Raw genomic sequence first — 18,954 nt, 5'->3', positions numbered from 1 at the left:
AGTAAACTAGAGAATTGATATCTAAAGAAGAAATTAAAGTGATGATTCAGACCATTACTTTTATACCATAGGCAATTCTGTCAGTAAACTAAAAAACCAATGTCTAAAGAAGAAATTGAAGTGGTAATGTGTATGATTCAGACTATCACTTTTATACTATAGGCAATTCTGTCAGTAAACTAGAAAACTGATACCTAAAGAAGAAATAAAAGAGAAACATATATGATTCAGACTATCACTTTTATACTATAGGCTGTCCTATACTTTCTGAGAAATAGTTATGATTTTATTCTCCTCTCCTCCAAATTCATTGTAAAGGAATTGCTCAGGCTAAGAATATGCATTATAAAACATACTGCCTTATAGTACATATTGGCAATTATTTGTTAAAGTTAGCTTTTATTATTAAAATACCGCATCAATTCAGAACCCAAATCCTCAGACTTATATCTTGCTCCCTCATAAAGGAAGAAGTCCATATGAAAGAGGGAGATGTGTAATATATAGCTTACTGGCAAGCTCATATTTATTAAAAATCTTGCTTACATAGTACCTTGCACATCCAAGAGAAAAAAAACCTATCCATTGTAACCTCATTCACTAGTTCTGATTCAAATACAGTCTCCAGGTGTCATGCTTTAAAATAAGATTATGCACATTCTAAAAGCCATATACAGCTAATTAGCAATAGGTATATATATTAATTTATCCATGCAAGTATATTGCCTATATTTTTTTCTCCAGGTTTTATGCAGTTTTTACTAAAATTGTATATAATTGTGTACCTTATATTTACATGCCATTTCTAAGCAGAAATGGACAGATACAAAGCAGCTGAAAGCTTTTTCAATGATTCCTCTGCTTCCACACAGGAAGACTGAAAAGGAGGCTTGCACACATTTTCTGACTCCGTTGTCCAGTTTCATGAAGGACCTCATCAAAGCAGCATAGTCCAGACCAAATCACACAAGAAAAATTATGAGAGACATCAAAAAGTAGTTGGGATACGGGAAAGATTATTAGTTCCAAGTTGACTATAGAAAAAATGTTTAAAAGGAGGATCTGAAGGAAGGGAGGGGTAAACATAAGGGAAAAAACGGTGGAAGCAGAAAGGTGGGAGGATTGACTGGTACATAAGTGCAAAGAGGCGCAAATGTAAAGCAGAAATTAAAGCTGAGATTTCACTTAGTTAAGATTAGGTTGAACCTTAAATGTGATAATGAAAAGGAAAAAAAAATAAATATGCAGAATCAACTTTAGCAAAGGAGTTTTGAATAAACTATGTAAAATGGATGAAAGGGAAAGAGGAGCCATATTAGCATTAGGTACTTAATATTAAATAAGAATATCCCTTCTGAAACAGAAAGTATCTTTCATGACTGCATACACAGGAACAGTAAGAACTACGCACTTTAGCTGTAGAAATCAGGACCCTGCTATCCTAGTGACGTGGTTCAGCCCCAGCCCCAGCTGAGCGCCACGCGCCGCTCGCTCACCCGACCCCCAGCAGGATGGGGAGGAGAACGGAAAAACAACGCAAAGCCTCGAGGGTTGGGATAAGGGCAGGTTACTGGGACAGCAAGGGAGAGGGGAAACAATCAACAACAGTGCTGATAACAGATAGTAACAATGGGTAATAAAAGAGAACAATTTACCGATCCAATGACTGACCGGACACCCAGCCCGTCCCGGAACCACGCGAAACCGTGCCACCCCCCTCCGCTGCCCAACTAGCCCCCCTTTTATGGTGAGCATGATGTCACATGGTATGGAATAGCCCCCCCCCCCCCCCCCCCCCCCCGCCAGCTTGGCTCACCTGTCCTGGCTCCTTGTGAAATTAACTCTGTCCTTGCCAGAACCAGGACACCTAGAGTTGAACTTAGACACAAATGCAGATGCCTGGAACAGGCATTTTGTGTCACTGTTGGAAACAGTTGTTGGATTAGTAAGTAAATATTGGAATATTTACTACATGGGTTCTGACAGACTGCAACATTATACCACTACTAAACATGTCAAATCATTTACTTATTTATGAGTGTACTAACTTCCATATTTTGATACATCATTGGACATGCCTGTTCTTTGCCAGAGTTAAAAATCAATCTCTATCTCAAGTTAACAACACTGAAGTGCAGAAAATCTGAACTTGTGATCCCCTACAGACAAAAGACCTTCCTGATCTTCTGCTCCACTGTCCTAAAACTCCTTTCACCTATACATACACTTTCATCACTGTTACATTTTTCATGCATAGAAGGTATGTGGGAACAGCACTGCCTGCATTTTCTGAACATTTTGTTCCTTTACAGGCAAATAAAAGGGACAAATGCACATTTAGAACTCCTTCCTGCTCTACTGTTCTGTTTCAGAGGGCAATTCTGCTCTGATAATGACAATCTTATAAAACTCCAGAGATCCAAGCACACTTCAGAGTAGTACATAATGAAACTGAAAAACAGCAAATTTACAAAACTCAAAGCTATATAAACTACAGTATTGCATGACATAAATTGGCTTTATTTTCTTGAATTCTTATTAAATACATCAAATAAAGCTTCTTAAGTGTCAATAAAAACTGCAAGTATTTATAATGCATATACTTAAGACAGCGGTAATATAGAATTTATTACAAAAAGTAAGTTTGCCATTTTCATAAATACTGAGACCTATACAAATATTAATTCCAGAAAACATACTGACACAAATTTAATTAAATAAGCTTAGAATTAAAACAAATTTATGATTTAATTAAATTTAATTATGATTTCTTAATTACTAATGTAAGAATGCAAAGATTACTTACATGTAATAAATTGTTAGATCAGAGAAATTTATTGAATAAATAGCAGATGACAGGCTAAAAATGTAAAATAAAGAAATACAGCAGCTAAGAACTTAAGCAACAGTCAAAGAACATTAAGCACAGCAAAGGCAAATGTAGGCGATATTTTCAGGATTTTCATGTCCGGTGCTTTACTAGTGCAAGCAATAAAATTTACATAGAACTTAATTTTAATTTCAAGTCAGACCTTCAAAAATTCTAGATCATTCATTTTAACTATTTCTATTATCTCCTATTTTGCAGCAGGATGGGGGGGAGGAAGTGTCATTCACGTACTCCCCTACCGTATCTGCATGTCAGCCACTAAACATTGTGAGCCACTCACTGTCCAGATAAAGTAGCTCTGTGCCTACTACCAGAGCAACACAAAGTTGACTCATTTTAAAAAACAAAAACAAAACCCCACAATAACAAACAAAAAACCCCCAAACCACAAAAAAACAAACTCCACATTAGAGCCAGTGTTTTATAGGTTAGCAGAAAAGAGCACTGATTTGGAAACCGGAGAGGTTTGAAAAGCAACAAGAAGGGTTTCTATTAGTACATCAGTAACAAAAGCAATACTAAGGAAAATTGAATGCACTGCTGAATGAGGCAGGGCCAAAGGACATAGAAAAGGCTCAGGAGGTCAGTGTCTTCTCTGCCTCAATCGTCACTGCTCTCAGGCCTTCCATGCACATGTGCCAAATAGCAAAATCTGGGGGAGTGAAGTATACCTACAGGACAGGAAGACAGAGGCGGGGACACTTAAGCAAACTGGACATGCATAAGTCCACTGAACCAGAGGATGCAACCAAAAGTGCTGAAGAAGTCAGTCAACATTGTTGTGAGGGAGCACACATCTTCAAACGTTCGTGGTGATCAGGAGATATTCCTGTTGACTGGGGGAGTGCAGGGGGGGCGGAACAAAGGGCAGGCCCATATTCCAAAGGGGCAAGAAGAATCCCTAACTCTGTCCCTGAAAAAATTACAGAGTAAATTCTCTTGGAAGCTATTTGCAGGTACATGAAGGGGAAGAAGACGAGTAACAGAGCACATCTATCAAGAGCAAAACCCACCTGACCAATGTGACAAGCTTCAATTACGAGATGACTGGCTCAGCGGACTAACAGAGACCAATGGGTTTAACTTACTTCAGCTTTAACAAGGCTCTCCAGATGGTTTCCTACATCTAACCAAATAGCAAAGGCCTGGACTTAAGTGAACTACAAGGTACATAAAAAGCTAGTTGGACCACCAGACTCAAGGGGTTGTGATCAGCAGTACGAAGTTCAGCTGTGGCAGTTGGGGCTATCAGGGATCAACACTGAGGCCAATACTGTTAAATTATAGCATGTTCACAGATGATACAAGCTTGGAGCATGTGGTTGAATCAATGGAAGGTTAGGCCAGCAAGCAGAGGGATTTTAAGCTGGAGAAATGGGAAGATAAATCTCCTGAAAGTCGTAACAGTGAAACGCAAAGTCTTACACCCAGGATGGAATAACTCCCACAAAGCAGTGGGGCAGAGAAGGATCTGGAGACTCAACAGAAGAACAGGTTGAACATGAATCAGCAGTGTTCTCTTGTGGCAACAAAGGTTAACTGCATACTGGCTGCATTACATACCAGTGCAGCCTGAAGCCTGAGGAAGGCATTTTTTTCACCTGTATTCTGAAATGTGAGACTATCTTGCCTACTGCGTCCCAGTTTAGTTCCCCATTGTAAGGTGGAGTTTGACATACGGCGATTAGTCCAGAGGAGGGCCACCAAGATGACTGAGGGCCAGAAGCACATGATTAGGGACAGGCTGAGAGCTAAGTTTGTCCAGTCCAAAGACAAGACAGCTAAGGATATAAATGGTATTTTCCAACACCTCACAGGTCATTATAGAGAAGATGGTGCAAGACTCTTCCTGGAGGTACCAATGAAAGGTAGCAAGGGAAATCCCGATTAGATGTAAGGAAAACTATTCTTCACAGTGATAGCAGTCTCACACTGAAACAGGCACAGAGTTTGCAGAATAACCATCCTTGGAGTTACTTAAAGTTTAAATAGATAAAGCCCCGAGCAACCTAATATAACTTTGATATTGAATACAACCAGAAGTTGCAATGTTTTGACAGAAGGCTGGACCACATAACCTCCAAAGGTCCAAACTAAATTTTTCTTATGATTTGCTTCCCCTTACAAACAAAAAGACAGAAGGCACTTGATCTGGATTTTCTTTACATGAGACCACAGGTTGTGCATTATTCTCTGTGAAAAAGACTGTATGAACATGACTAGAAAATGTTTAACATGCTCTTTAACATACATGGCAATAAATTAAGAATAAATTCTGAACTTTAGGGATTTTTTTTCCAGTTATCATCTTGGTAGCACTCTGCTGGACTCACTCTTGAATGTCAACATCCTTCTTGTACTGGGGAGCCCAGGAAAAGAATCACCTCCCTGAACCTGCTGGCTACTCTGTCGCTAATACAGTCTGTGTTGCTGTAGCTCTTCTTCGCTCTTGAGGCACACTGCTGGCTCTCGTTCAACTTTTCATTGGTATGCCCAAGTCCCTTTCTGCAAAGCTGCTTCCTAGGGAGCTTGCACTGTTGCAGGGGGTTATTACATCCCAGAAGCAAGCCCTTGCTCCCACTTTTGTTGAACTTCATGAGGTTCCCATCATGCCATTTCTCCAGTCTGTCCTCGTCCTTCTGACTAGCAGCCCTGACATCCAGCATATTGATGTTCCTCCCCCCACCAATTTGGTATTATCCAACTGGAGAATACAGACCAGCTGGCCACTCTAATCATTACTGAAGACATTAAACAGTATTGATCTCTGAGGTACACTGCTAGTTATTGGCTGTCAGCTGGACTTTGCATCACTGATCACCTGAGCCAATTTTCCTGCCCACCTTATCTTCCATTTATCCAGTCCGTATCTCACCAATTCGGTGATAAGGGTATGGGAGAGTGTGTCAAAGGCCTTCATAAAGTCAAGGCATACAACATCCCCTGCCCTCCCCTTGTCCACAGCATCAGTCATGTCCCCATCATAGAAAGGAATCAGGTTGGTCAGAGGGCTGGAGCATGACATATAAGGAAAGGCCAAGATAGCTGTTCAACCTTTGAGAAAAGAAGGTTCAGGGGAGATCTTATTGTTGTCTACAACCACCTGATCAAGGGATAAAGAGGAGACAGATGTTCTCAGAGATGCATGGCCATAGAACAAGAGGCAAAAGCCACAAGTTGTTAAGATGGGAAACGCCAATCACGTAAAAGGTAAAACTTTTCTACGAGGGTGGTCCAGGCATTGCCACAAGGTTGTGAGACTGCCATTCTTAGAGACATTCAAGAGTCAAATAAACATGTGCCTAAGCAATCTGATCTATTTAGACCTGCTTTGAGCAGGAGGTTGGATTAGATGACTTCCAGAGGTGCACTCCATCCTAAAGTATTCTACAGTCTTATAGCTTCAAACATGTTTAAAAAAAATCTCTAAGACATTTGGTTATATTTTAAGTCAGTTTGATGACAGATATTTTCATAAATTCATTAGGCACATTTTTTTGTGTAACTTTCGCTGCTAAAGATTGAGAGATGTACTTTTTCACTAAATTTGATAGACTGAAGAGACCGGTATACTATCATCCTGGATGCATCTCCTTCAGTAGTTCTACTCTTACATGTTTTGAAACAAATATGCGAATGGGACACCATAAACTGAATTGAATACTTTAAAATCTTTCTCTCTTTTTTTCCATCTTTGTTCATTCCTCCTCCACCCCTGCACCTGAAACATCTGGCACAAAAATTTGTTTTATATCTGATTATTCTTTCCCTAAAAAAACCCAACAACCCAAAACCCCCACAAAACAATCTCTTACAAACAGATGTCTAACAACAATATGATTTTAACTATCTAGTTTTACATGCTGCAACATCATTTTCCAAGATGGGTGGCTGATAAAATTATAGATGATAAGAAGAGGATTGCTACAAAATTGGAAGAAAAAAGTACTAAAAGAAATTGTATAAGTTAGTAATAGTGGGTGGTAAGTTTCTCTCTCCATTTCCATATGTTGTGAAGTACTTTATATAATCATGGATATTTTTTATTCTTCAAATGGTGCTGTTCTGCAAAGTTGAGGCTGCTACAACTGAGACAGAGCAATTTATATTAGCACATTTGCACTGCAATCACACAAACAAGCACAAATATATAAACTCCATTATGGACATCGAGCATCTTCACAAACAGAAAGTGTAGAAATGCACAGCTGTACTTGGTTAGCCTAGGCTTAACTTTAAATTTACACTTAATTAAATTTAATTCAAACTATTGCATGGGAAATATATTTCTATTTTGTATTATTTGTTTCAAGAAAAATATCTCAAGATAAAGTATTAAGAAAATTGTGACATGTTTCAGGACTAAGAAGTGATTTTATTCTATAGGAATAAATTAGTGTCTTATGGATGTCTTGATTTAGTTTCTCTACACTGAATATTCAGAAATAGCAAGTCTTCCATTACTATATTTATAATTAAATAGCTTCTTACTAATGTGCCTTACAATGACATCTTACTCTAATTTATGAGCTGGAAATAGTCCACACTACACACACAGTTGTGTGTTCTAGATCACCTGATGTTTTGAGGATGTTAAAATGCATCTAGACTCTTCCTCTATTAATTACAATCTATAGGCAATAAAGATCTCAAAAGACGAAGAAAAAAGGTATTTCTCTTGCTTTCTCCCCTCCAGCAACCTCTGACATGTTTTCTGCCTCAAGCTTTGCCTTGGGCAAAAATAAAGTCAAGTGGTCTCATATAAACAGTAAATGCCAACCCTTTACTCAATTCTTTTTCATTTTACAAATTGGAACTATATGCATGTTTTTCTTCCCCTCTTCTAACTCAGCTAAGTCATCACCAAGAAAAATGAAGAATATAGTATAGCACACGTACAACAATAAAACTAATTACTACTTTTTGCCTCAAAAAAGTAGGTAACAACCCAGCAGGATAACAATGCAGTTTTCAAAAACTGTACATCAGTCACTTCAAAACAGAAAGTAAATCTTGCCCAAAAATACACTGGACGAAAACCAAAATGCAAGAGGACAGTACAAACTGTCAGAACATTTCTCAAAAGAAAGCCATAGCATTAATAAATTCCACATTTATTAACAGTAATTTATATTTACTATCCTAGTTCCAAAAAACAAGCAGCAATGCATAAGTGTTGAATGTACAGAGAACAACACTGTATTTTTGCATTAATCTCCTGCTTGGGTCTTGGTCTTATCAGATTATTTAAATTCAAGAGCGATACTTGGTTGACAAGGTACTGCAGTGCTGCAGGCTACAATCCTCACACAATGCCTAAAGGGTTATTACAGTGGAGAAATTCTGCTGAGGACAATGAAAGAGCCTTACCCCTTCCCGAAGACACCTCATTAGCACAGTGTAAGCAGCCGAGGGAACAACCCAGCATTCTCTGGGGTGCTCCCTTTTTTCCTCCTGAAATGAAGCCAACAGCACAAATGATTAAATCAAAAAATCATAATAATCTTACTCACAAAAATGGGTAACATAGTCTTAATAAGGTTCATATTATACACATTTTCAAATTAACGTTTGCTAGAAAATATATTAAATTTCAGGGCAGTATTACTATTTAATGTTATTTCATCTGCAAAACAGAAATTGATATTTTATTAGCTTATTTAAATAGTCTCCAAAATCCATAACAGGATTTGTCCTAATATTTATGGGTTTCATCGATTCTTTCTAAGTCACACACACACAAAGATATTCTTGCATTCCTCTTAATCATTTTGGTTATCTCAGAAAGAGACAAGTGATTATTAAAAGTAGCAATGCTTCTCTTTAAATGTGATTTAATTATACCAAACAAACAAAATTACTTTTGTCTGGCCACTAAAAAAAGTAAACTTACTTTGAAAAAAGAAAATATTCAAAGTCATATAGGGAGATATAAAGTATTTAATAAAAATTACTGTATGGAATAGCCTTCAGTACATATGAACACTGTTCCAAGATCTTTATGTATATTTCCTTGAAATCACCCTATTAGGCTAATTCACTGCTAGTTGAATCAGGGGTTTGATTCTTCCATTAGAAGTTATCAAACTCCACTTCCCCCTCTTCCTCCCCAGCCTAGTAGCCTACTGTAAAACTTCATGTTTAAAAGAGGACGCTTGGATATCATTAAGATTTAACTAAAACAACCTCCATATCTAGGCTAGTAATACAGAGATATTAGCAAGTAGGGAAAAAAAAAAGCGCCTCTTTTGGGAAAGAAAGTGAGAAACAATAGGCATTAGATGGTATGAAGATGATATGCCATGAAATCAATGTGTAGCTTGTCTCAATAAGTAGACAAAGGATGACAAGCCACAATTCCTTCAGAAATTATAAGTTTCTTGAACTCTATTGATTAGTAAATTATTTTTAGCATTCTAATTAACTGTTTACAATAAAAAGCATCAGATGGGAAAGGTGGGAGTTAATGATGCACAAAAACTATATTTTCTGAATTTCTTGATTTCTCAGTGGGCTACACTAATTCAACGTACATGATGTGATAATGTCAGGCATTTAATTAAAGCATGACACATAGCAGGGAAGACTATTACTGAATTACCTACTAAAATTCATTTTCCTTCTTTATTGAAAATAAATCAAGACTTTATTTGCAACATATATTAATAGAGAAAATGAGTTTGTTAAATCTCCCATTTTTTTAAGCTTTATTTCTGCTAACTTTGTATTAGGAGGTATGGAACAATTTTCCTTGGAAGTAATTTACAGACAATAATAATAAAAGTGGTTTGACATCTGACAGAGGCATCAGCTCTACTGCATTCCACCTCCATGTTGACATTTAATCACAGTTTGCCTTCCAATGCTTATTGTGTAAGTTTAAGAAAATACAGCCCAAGGTTCAAAGAAGGATGGTAGGTGACTTTCTAACAGTCAAAAGTGGAATCTTCTCCACTTGGAAAGGGCAGGACAAGACTAGGAGTCAAGACAGAGTTAAAATAACAGCCTATGCTGGAACTGGCATGGGTCTGTTTCTCATTTTATTCATCTAATTTTATCAGAAATTCTGTCAAGTTTTTCTGTAACCATACATATTAAATGTATCACAAAATAAAAAGCCTTAAGAAATGGTGCAGTCCTGAAACATTAATAGTTCTTTCATTCTTCAGACTGAGTAATTACTCTCTGCAAGGTTTAATCTCTAGTTAGAAATAATCGAAAAAAATGGCAAAAGTTGTATGAAACTTAGCACCATTCTTAATTACCTAAGCATACCTACACAATTTGACATCTAATACATTTAAATATACCACCAAACATCGGGGCATCTTCCTACTTTTTGCTCACAGCTCATGTTGATTTTGATTAAACTTTAGTTCTGCACCCTAATAACACAAACAGCATGAAATGAAAAGAAATATTACATTGAACTTGAAAGTTTTCCCTCAAGGCAATTCACTTAAGAGTAACAGAACATCCTCCCTGGGGTCTGCTCATGCTACTTGTGCATTGCTCTTGGCTTCTGTTTGGAAGAAAAATGCAGAGATGGAGCGCAAGATCTTACTTATGAGACCTCATACGCAAGTACGCACATAATATCAGAGTTCAGGATTGCAGAGGACCATTATGATTACTTGGACTTTTTCCCAGTATTTCTAAGCCGCAGAAGGGCAAATAGTGATCCTGTATTTAACCAAATGAATCATGCTGCACTTAGATAGCTGAACTTGATTTTAAATGTTTGATAATTTATGATTTATCAAATGTTCATATGAAAAAGAAATAATCTTTGTCATTATTTAATGTTAATATTGTGGTTGGACCAAGAAACACTTAACAAACCCCAGAGGGAATAAATAAATAAAATCAGCCATGTCCCCAAAAAATTACAGTTTAAATGATAAATATTTAGCAGCTTGATTAAACAATCAAGCAGGCTGAACAGCAAAATGGAAGAAAATAAGGGAAAAAAGAAAAACAAAAATATTTTGTGTACAGTTCCTAATGAATCAGATGCAGTTATGATTTTTTTCTTAAATTAGTCAAGGCATAAAGCTTTGCTGTTTAAAGATATAAATTGGGAATAGACATTGTTGTTTCAGCTTATTATACTGCCGTTGACTTGGTGCATGATCTTGGCAAGGTCATTCAATATTACTGTTCTGTAGTTTAATGAGCAACAAAATGCCTACAACACTACAGTATTCTGAGAGTATAGAGAAATAAAAAGCTTTAAAATGGGCTTTTCTTAAAAAAAAAAAAAAAAAAAAAAAAAAAGTTAGTGTCTCCAAGCATACAAATCACACTGATATTTTTGAAGTTTTACCAAGACACAGTGCCTTGAGGCACTCCTCCTATGACCAGGTGACCCGCCTAGTGCATGAGGGAAAGGCTGTGGATGTTATCTACCTGGACTTTAGTAAAGCCTTTGATACTGTCTCCCACAGCATTCTCCTAGAGAAGCTGGCAGCTCATGGCTTAGACAGGTGCACTCTTCGCTGTGTAAAAAGCTGGCTGGAAGGCCGAGCCCAGAGAGTTGTTGTGAACGGAGTTAAATCCAGTTGGCGGCCGTTCACAAGCAGTGTTCCCCAGGGTTCAGTTTTGGGGCCAGTCTTGCTTAGTATCTTTATTAATGATCTGGACAAGGGGATTGAATGTACCCTCAGTAAGTTTGGAGATGACACCAAATTGGGTGGGAGTGTTGATCTGCTTGAGGGTAGGAAGGCTCTGCAGAGGGAACTGGACAGGCTGGATTGATGGGCCGAGGGCAACTGTATGAGGTTTAACAAGGCCAAGTGCCAGGTCCTGCACTTCGGTCATAACAACCCCATGCAACGCTACAGGCTTGGAGAAGAGTGGCTGGAAAGCTGCCTGGCAGAAAAGGACCTGGGGCTGCTGGTTGACAACCAGCTGAATATGAGGCAGCAGTGTGCCCAAGTGGCCAAGAAGGCCAACAGCATCCTGGCTTGTATCAGGAATAGTGTGGCCAGCAAGAGCAGGGAAGTGATTGTGCCCCTTTATTCAGCTCTAGTTAGGCCACACCTCGAGCACTGTGTTCAGTTTTGGGCCCCTCAGTCCAAGAAGGACGTTGAGGTGCTGGAGGGTGTCCAAAGAAGGGCAACAAAGCTGATGAAGGGTTTAGAGAACTAGTCTTATGAAGAGTGGCTGAGGGAACTGTGGTGGTTTAGCCTGGAGAAGAGGAGGCTGAGGGGAGACCTTATTGCTCTCTACAACAACCTTAAAGGAGGTTGTAGTGAGATGAGTGTTGGTCTCTTCTCCTAAGTAACAAGCAACAGGACAAGAGGAAATGGCCTCAAGTTGCATCAGGGGAGATTTAGATTTGATATTAGGAAAGATTTCTTCACCAAAAGAGTGGTCAGGCATTGGAACAGGCTGCCCAGAGAGGTGGTAGAGTCACCATCCCTGGAGGTGTTCAAAAAACATGTAGACATAGCACTTTGGGACACGGTTTAGTAGACATGGTGGTGGTGGGTTGATGGTTGGACTTGATGATCTTAGAGTTCTTTTCCAACCTTAAAATTCTATGATTCTGTTCTATGATTCTATGAGTACATGTGTGCAGAGTAGTTCCAAATATTTCTTCCTATTCTCTAATAATTTCTTAGTTATAACTCTAAGCAATGCAACCCATTTCTATAGATCTTCCTGAGAGTTGTATTTAAATGACAAGCTCTCACGCTTCAAATATTGTGAAGTTCATAAATACATATAAACTCAAAATTTGTCAGTTCACATTTTCAGAAGAAAAAAAAATAATCTATTAGGGTCAGTGCAAATCATTTTGCTGTTATACAGCCCTGTAAACAGATTTGTTTAAATCACTAAAGTTTAATTTCAAAGTAAAATCAAGCTGTGCAAAATATTCTTGCCAAATATAATTTTTATGTTGGAGTTTTAAATTTAATTAGTTTTATTAGTGGTTAAAAATTATATAGTTTGCAATCTGTCTGATGATGCGAAGTACAAATTTTTTCCCTCAAGGAAAAGTATTAAACCATATAAAAATAAACTGTGACTGTGCAGGTATTTTCCATAATATTATTTCTCAGCATTAGAACAAGTTCTGTGACTGTGTTTGACAGATATTTTGGCAATTGTCTAACTAGAAAAGTATGATGCTTGCTAACCTACAAAAACCAAGGCAACCATTTCCTCTTGTGGAACACGCAAAGGAGCTAGAGGATGAAGACAATAAACCATGAAAGTTCAGCACAAAGCCATAACTACGGTAAACCAAAATACAGATCCATTTGGTATTTTCATTCCTTTATCAAGTGAACTCACAGACTAATAACTAACGTGACAGCATTCAGAGCGATAAGATGATGCAAATAATACAAAGACTTCGGAGAAGCTAGGGATAGGCTTTTTCTGCTTGAAGTCACCTTCATTTCTAGTAAGTAAAGAAAGTATTTTACTCTTTGAATAATGGAAAAGAAAGGTGAGTGTTTAGAGGAGCTGTTATCTTAAATTCCTACTATTATAGTATTTCTTTTCTACAAATAACCTCTGTTTATTTTTAACATGAATCTACCATTTCTAGACTGAAAGTTTAAATCAGTTCTAGTCAGGAATCACTGTAATTCCACTTGAAATTAATCGGGATCATTCCACTTCCTTTTCTATAGCATTGTGAGTCCAACTGTGCTAGGGTAAGACCTAATATGGACTAGATATATTAATTTATTGATATCATAGGCTGTACTGATACATTCTGTTTAATCAAAGCCTCTAACTAATATGTTCTAACAGTTAGATCTGCCACTTGGAGGCCAGCAGTCATTATGGTGATTGATGAAATTGTTTTATGAAGTTAAAACTCTATACTTGAAAAATGCAATTTAATTTTTCTCAGATGAAGTACATGATTGGAGTAACATGTTTCTTAAAGTAGAAAAAGAATCACAGAACATACAAGGGCAAGAAATTGTTGAGGATACAAATGACAAAGTAATTTGCTTTTTTTGTCTACTTTTCTGTGGGAATTTTTTTTCACGTTTGTTAAATTTGTAAGGAACACTCAACAGTCTTACCTCGCTGGCTATGAGGTAAAGCAGCTCCCCGAGTGCTGGTAAAAGGCATTGTTTCAATTTGCTATTTCTGAAGTTCTCTCTAATAAGTTCAGTTAAAAGTATAATTGCCTAAAAGAAAAAAATAAATCATAGAACATGTATAATCTTTTCTCGAGCAAAATGTACTGTTAAAGGTAACAAGCTTTATCTAAAATGCCATCTTACTGATATGCTCTTCACTTATACTAAAGAGCCATTTGCAAAGGACTTAGTAAGCATGGAAAGACAAGAAAAAATAATAATGACAAAACATTATATATGTAGCATGGAGAAAAATGCAGTAAGGAAATAGCTTAGGTGACAAACTGTCAGCTATCCCTTCTTCTCTTTCCCTCAGGACAACAGAAGTAGATGTCAGGAAAAAAAAGTCTACTTGCTGTTCCTATGTTTCTATCAGAAGATCTAAAAGTTCTCCTCCTCATCAGGTTACCAGAAAGAACAAACAACAAAAATAAACAATGCTGTCTTTTGTGTAGATAATAAATCAGGAGATAGGAATTCTTAAAGTTTTGTCTCCTGATCTCTGAGTTTACTGGTGACTCACTACGTGAGAACTGGATGTATCATTTTAGTTTTCTGTACCTCAAGAGTTTCTGTTTTCAAAGTGCATATATATATATGTGTGTTTATATATATATTTTTATATGTGTGTGTGTGTATATATATATGTAAAAGTATAGCATTTATATTGAGGGGGTGGAGGAAAAATTCTGATTCATCCTGTGCAGATGACCTAGTAAGAAATCACTTTCCCATACACATATGGAACAGATTTCAACCTAACATTTAATGATGGACTTATTCAAGAAACCAAGGATCATTTAGCTACCGCATGTTAAATTGAAAAGCATGCCATCTTCTGGCTGGGGTGTGCTCCCCCAAATCCAAATGTGCTCCAATATGTACCAAGCATACAGCAGTGTAGAAGCTAGTTGTTTCTTTAATTTAGGAAAGATGGATCTACATGTCTCCCCTGCTCCAAAACATTCATGCCTTGGAAGAGTAGAAAGATAAGTTCAGCAAATATGGATTTAACATACTTCCTATGTCCCTTAAGTAGTTACTTTGATTATTGGGAAGGATTTACTTCTAATACTTTTAAAGTACTTAGGAGATACAGCAAATAAGCTCTGTAAACAGTGAAGTCAGTGTTTTCTAATAGTTTGTATAATACACTAAGAAAGATCTGAAGTTATTTTAATGTACTTTAAACAAACAGTAATATTGCACATACTGTTCTATTTTAAACCTTGGAAACAATCAACTTTTTAATTAGTACTTTAAATGTGAAGTGTGATGTAGCTTGCACTATTTTTTTATTAAACAGAGAAAGCATTGCTGTAAAGTATCTTAGCCTACAGAAACAAGAAAAAAATAGAAGTTTGAATAAATAACAATACTTATTGCATGTTTCACTATTATACAGAAAACAAGGCAATAGAAACCATCATATTATGATCTCCTTTAGTATAACAAGTGGAGCATGAATTTTATTTCATTCTTCTGCTTTTGAATTCCTCCCTTTTCAACAGCAAAAACATTATCAGCAGTATCATTGAGACATTTCATGTTTATTTTATGCTTTAGTAGAGAACAATGGACTTTTTAAAAAATATTTTGAAGTAGGACTAACTCTGTTACAGTCCTATCCCAAAATCATTGAGTCCAGGTCTTAGATATTGATGCTACAAATATCTCATAAGAAGCACAGATGTTTATACAACAAAGATCATCTAATAGATCAAATCATAATGAAATAAGTACTAGATCACTGTAATAGACTTTTGTTGCTCTCTTCTAGCTTAAAACTACTTTTAACATGGTTAAACAATAGGGAAGAGTTAATGAGCTGAACAAAAATACCTCTGGTGTTTTTTCCCAACTGAACAAGCGTTACCTGTATGCAGAGCACACAGAGCAGACTTCTATCACTCATGTCAAGGAACTCAACACTTACAGTCCTATTTGAATTCAAACAAGCAGCACTTCAACCCAGGCACAAGGAGTCTAAACAGCAGCAGTTCTGGGAAACCCACTTTGTGCAGTGAGTTTCCCAAGATATTTTCAGACTTTGCATAGGGTTTAAATGGAGAACCTGAGAGCCATTCTTGCAGATTGGTCTCAAATTAATTCAAAGAGATATGAATTTTTCAGTTCTGATTATGGGCCCGCCAGTGTGGGCTCCTTTCTCCTTCTGTGGAGGATCCAAGTCTAACTCTCTTGAGCATCAGCTTCATTGCACACTCAAGGAACCGCTCAGTTCACTTCAGCTGACTGAGTCCTACCACCCTAATACTTTCAAGCTTCAAGGTTTCGTCTCTTTTAAGAACATTTCCCTAAACAGAAAAAAGTGCTTACAGTAGACAGAGCCTTTCACATGAACCATGGGAGATGACTCAGATAACTGGTTTTCAACACAGTTGAAATACAGCTCAGTGTACAGCAGAAATAGGTTAGATAGTACATTTAAAATCTGCAATCACCTCACTCGGTGACCTGAACTGCTTGATTTTTCCACAAAATCTAGTTAAATTGTGGCAGTTAATCTGTGATTTATTTGCTATTATTTGTTCTTGAACTCCTTTGCATTCTTAAGCAACACACTTCAAACACGGGAGATTATGTGAGAGGGATGGAGTTGTGGAGAAAGACTATAGCCTGGCTTGAATATGAAGCCACAGAGAAGGAACACATGCTATTGCTGACTATAATGCCACATTGCACGTTTTTCTGAAGTGGAAGAAAAGAACCAGCATAATGACGGATGACAAAATATAGCCACATTCATATACCTGCATTGTAGCTACATCAGCAGATCTTCCTTCCAAAGTTTCTTCTGGTTCTGTAGCTACTAGCTAGGCAAAGAACTGATGCAGCTCAGAAGCAAACAATAGAGATACTCACGTTTTCCGGACATAACCAAGGAAGTAGTGTATCTTGTGTGTTACAAATGTAGGAGCAGGAAGAGCTTGGAAATGAGAAGCTTGAAGTTGAGGAAACAGGCATAGATGAAAAGACAACAGGGATGCAGGAGGAGACTAAGGGAGGTATATACAGTTAGGAGTTTCATCTAGAGCCACAGAAAGGTGATACTGTCATCCATATGTACAATTCACAGTAAAGGTCCCAAGGAATTTTAGTTTCTTCTGTTTGAAAACTCTGGGCCAAAGCCACTTCAGTACTTACTCACAAAGGGGAGAGCAAAACAATCTACAGTCCTTCCTCTGAAAGAGATTTAATGCAATATGCCTTTGAAGAGATGTGTGGTAACTGAAGGAAGTAACACAAAGACACACGCTCTTTACCTTGGGTAGCACAGGAAAAAAATAATTAAAACCCAAAACAGGCAATAACCACCAACACCAAACAAACCACAACAGCAACATTGTGGTTTTCTCATAAATCATGAGAAGTTTTTGGCCAGAGGCAAAGGTTATCTGAAATAGTCCTGGCTCTCTACTTTTAAAACATGCTCTCTCTGTCCAGTACCTCAAGAGGCCTAGCAAAACACAGTCCCATCTAATCATTAAGCATAGAAAAAGAAAGCGCTACTCTGAGGTTTTTTTCAGAGAGCTAAAGAAAATCATGATTTTGAACATAAATCCCATTCCATATAAAGCAATGCATGGAAGCGCCAGAATACATACATTGGCTGCTGATCAGTGCAAAGCAGAGAGCAAATTTGTTATAATGCATACACCCCAATAAAAATATTTACTACATTATTAAATTCTTGATGAAATACATGTATACTACATATCCACCAATAAAAACCCCATAATTTAAGTTTTTATCCACAAAGAAAAAACACATAGCAAACCAGTACAACTTAATAAGTATTTTAACTGAGAGGCATTTAAAACAGGTGACAAAAATTCTGTTATTTTCTAGGAGAGAACCAGTAAAAAAGTACATAATTAATCTTCTGTTTTTTCAAGATTATTATCCGTGACTTGCAGTTCAGAATATCAGAATATCCTCGTATTATCCTGATATAAGACACTGCCTCAATACTTATCAGCATCTTCTTTACTGCAAGACATCATCTTCTAGAAATCTTTACCAGAAAACTACTCATAGATGTTGCTGGATTCTGAACTACTTTTGTTACAAGGTTTAAATTTTTTTTACAATGACAAATTCATAATGCATAAAATCAGTTGTTCAGTAAACAAATATTCTTGTCTCCTAGATCCTTTGCTAATATTAAATGCAATTCATGTTTTTGCAAGTCATAATATTTTTGCAGGTAAAGGCTAGACTGCAGTCTCCAACCTTACTGGGATTTGCATCTATATAAAAAGAGGCAAGATATTGACACAAAGGTCTGAAAAGCTCAAAGAAAATAATCTGTGAAAATTAGTCTCATTTTAGCAGACTTTGCAAGAAAATATTCTGTGAAAATCCCATCACAGACATTCACAAAAGCATATAGAGAACTGAAAGGTGAATGAAGTAGTTAAAAAAAAAAAAAAATCAGGAGTTAAGAATCATCCCAGGAAACAATCATTTCCAGTCCTAAAAGTTATAAAATGTGCTACTTTCCTTTTTTATACAGTTTACAGATATTTTTGGCAGTACAGCATTTTTTCTTCCTCAGAGCACTAGAGAGTTTTTATCCTCAACTTCCCTTGATTTTCCCTCACCTTGTGACCTTAACAGCTTCATAACTCCAATATTGTACAGAGAAATCATATAAAAACTGGAAATGTAGTCTTCAAATCAGAGCCAAAAGACTAAACAAACTTTGACCTTCTCCCCTTTTTTAATGTGATGCTACGTTAATTAATTTTTTTCTTTAACTGCTTTCAGAACATCTCTTCAGATGTTATTCAGGAACTTTAAACAGCCTGCCATTCCAGAGAAAACTTCACTTTCATATTTAAGTGAAGAAATAAAGGTATCAGTAGGTTTTAAAGCTTCTAATATATCATCTTGAGAAAGCAGTAGTCAAGTTGGTTCAAGTGCAAT

The 18,954-nt window shown here is 36.9% G+C and overlaps 2 protein-coding genes across 4 annotated transcripts in view; one reads left to right on the top strand and one right to left on the bottom strand.

Moving 5' to 3' along the window:
* TRAK1 (trafficking kinesin protein 1) overlaps positions 1-18,954 on the top strand; it is a 440,848-nt gene that overhangs the window by 233,846 nt on the left and 188,048 nt on the right. The gene's annotated exons all lie outside the window — the stretch shown is intronic.
* The window catches only part of ULK4 (unc-51 like kinase 4), a 257,733-nt gene that overhangs the window by 196,240 nt on the left and 42,539 nt on the right, over positions 1-18,954 (bottom strand). For all 3 annotated transcript variants that reach the window (XM_075745569.1, XM_075745571.1, XM_075745570.1), the window contains 2 exons: positions 13,945-14,052; positions 8,261-8,344 (listed from right to left, as the gene is read on the bottom strand). In XM_075745569.1, the coding sequence (XP_075601684.1) occupies positions 8,261-8,344; positions 13,945-14,052 (192 nt within the window). The remainder of the gene's footprint in view (positions 1-8,260; positions 8,345-13,944; positions 14,053-18,954) is intronic.

The sequence above is a fragment of the Balearica regulorum genome, chromosome 2 (assembly GCF_011004875.1).
Source record: "Balearica regulorum gibbericeps isolate bBalReg1 chromosome 2, bBalReg1.pri, whole genome shotgun sequence".
NCBI lineage: Eukaryota > Metazoa > Chordata > Aves > Gruiformes > Gruidae > Balearica > Balearica regulorum.
The sequence above is the reverse complement of the archived record's forward strand: the minus strand, read 5'-3'. Positions and strand labels throughout refer to the sequence as shown.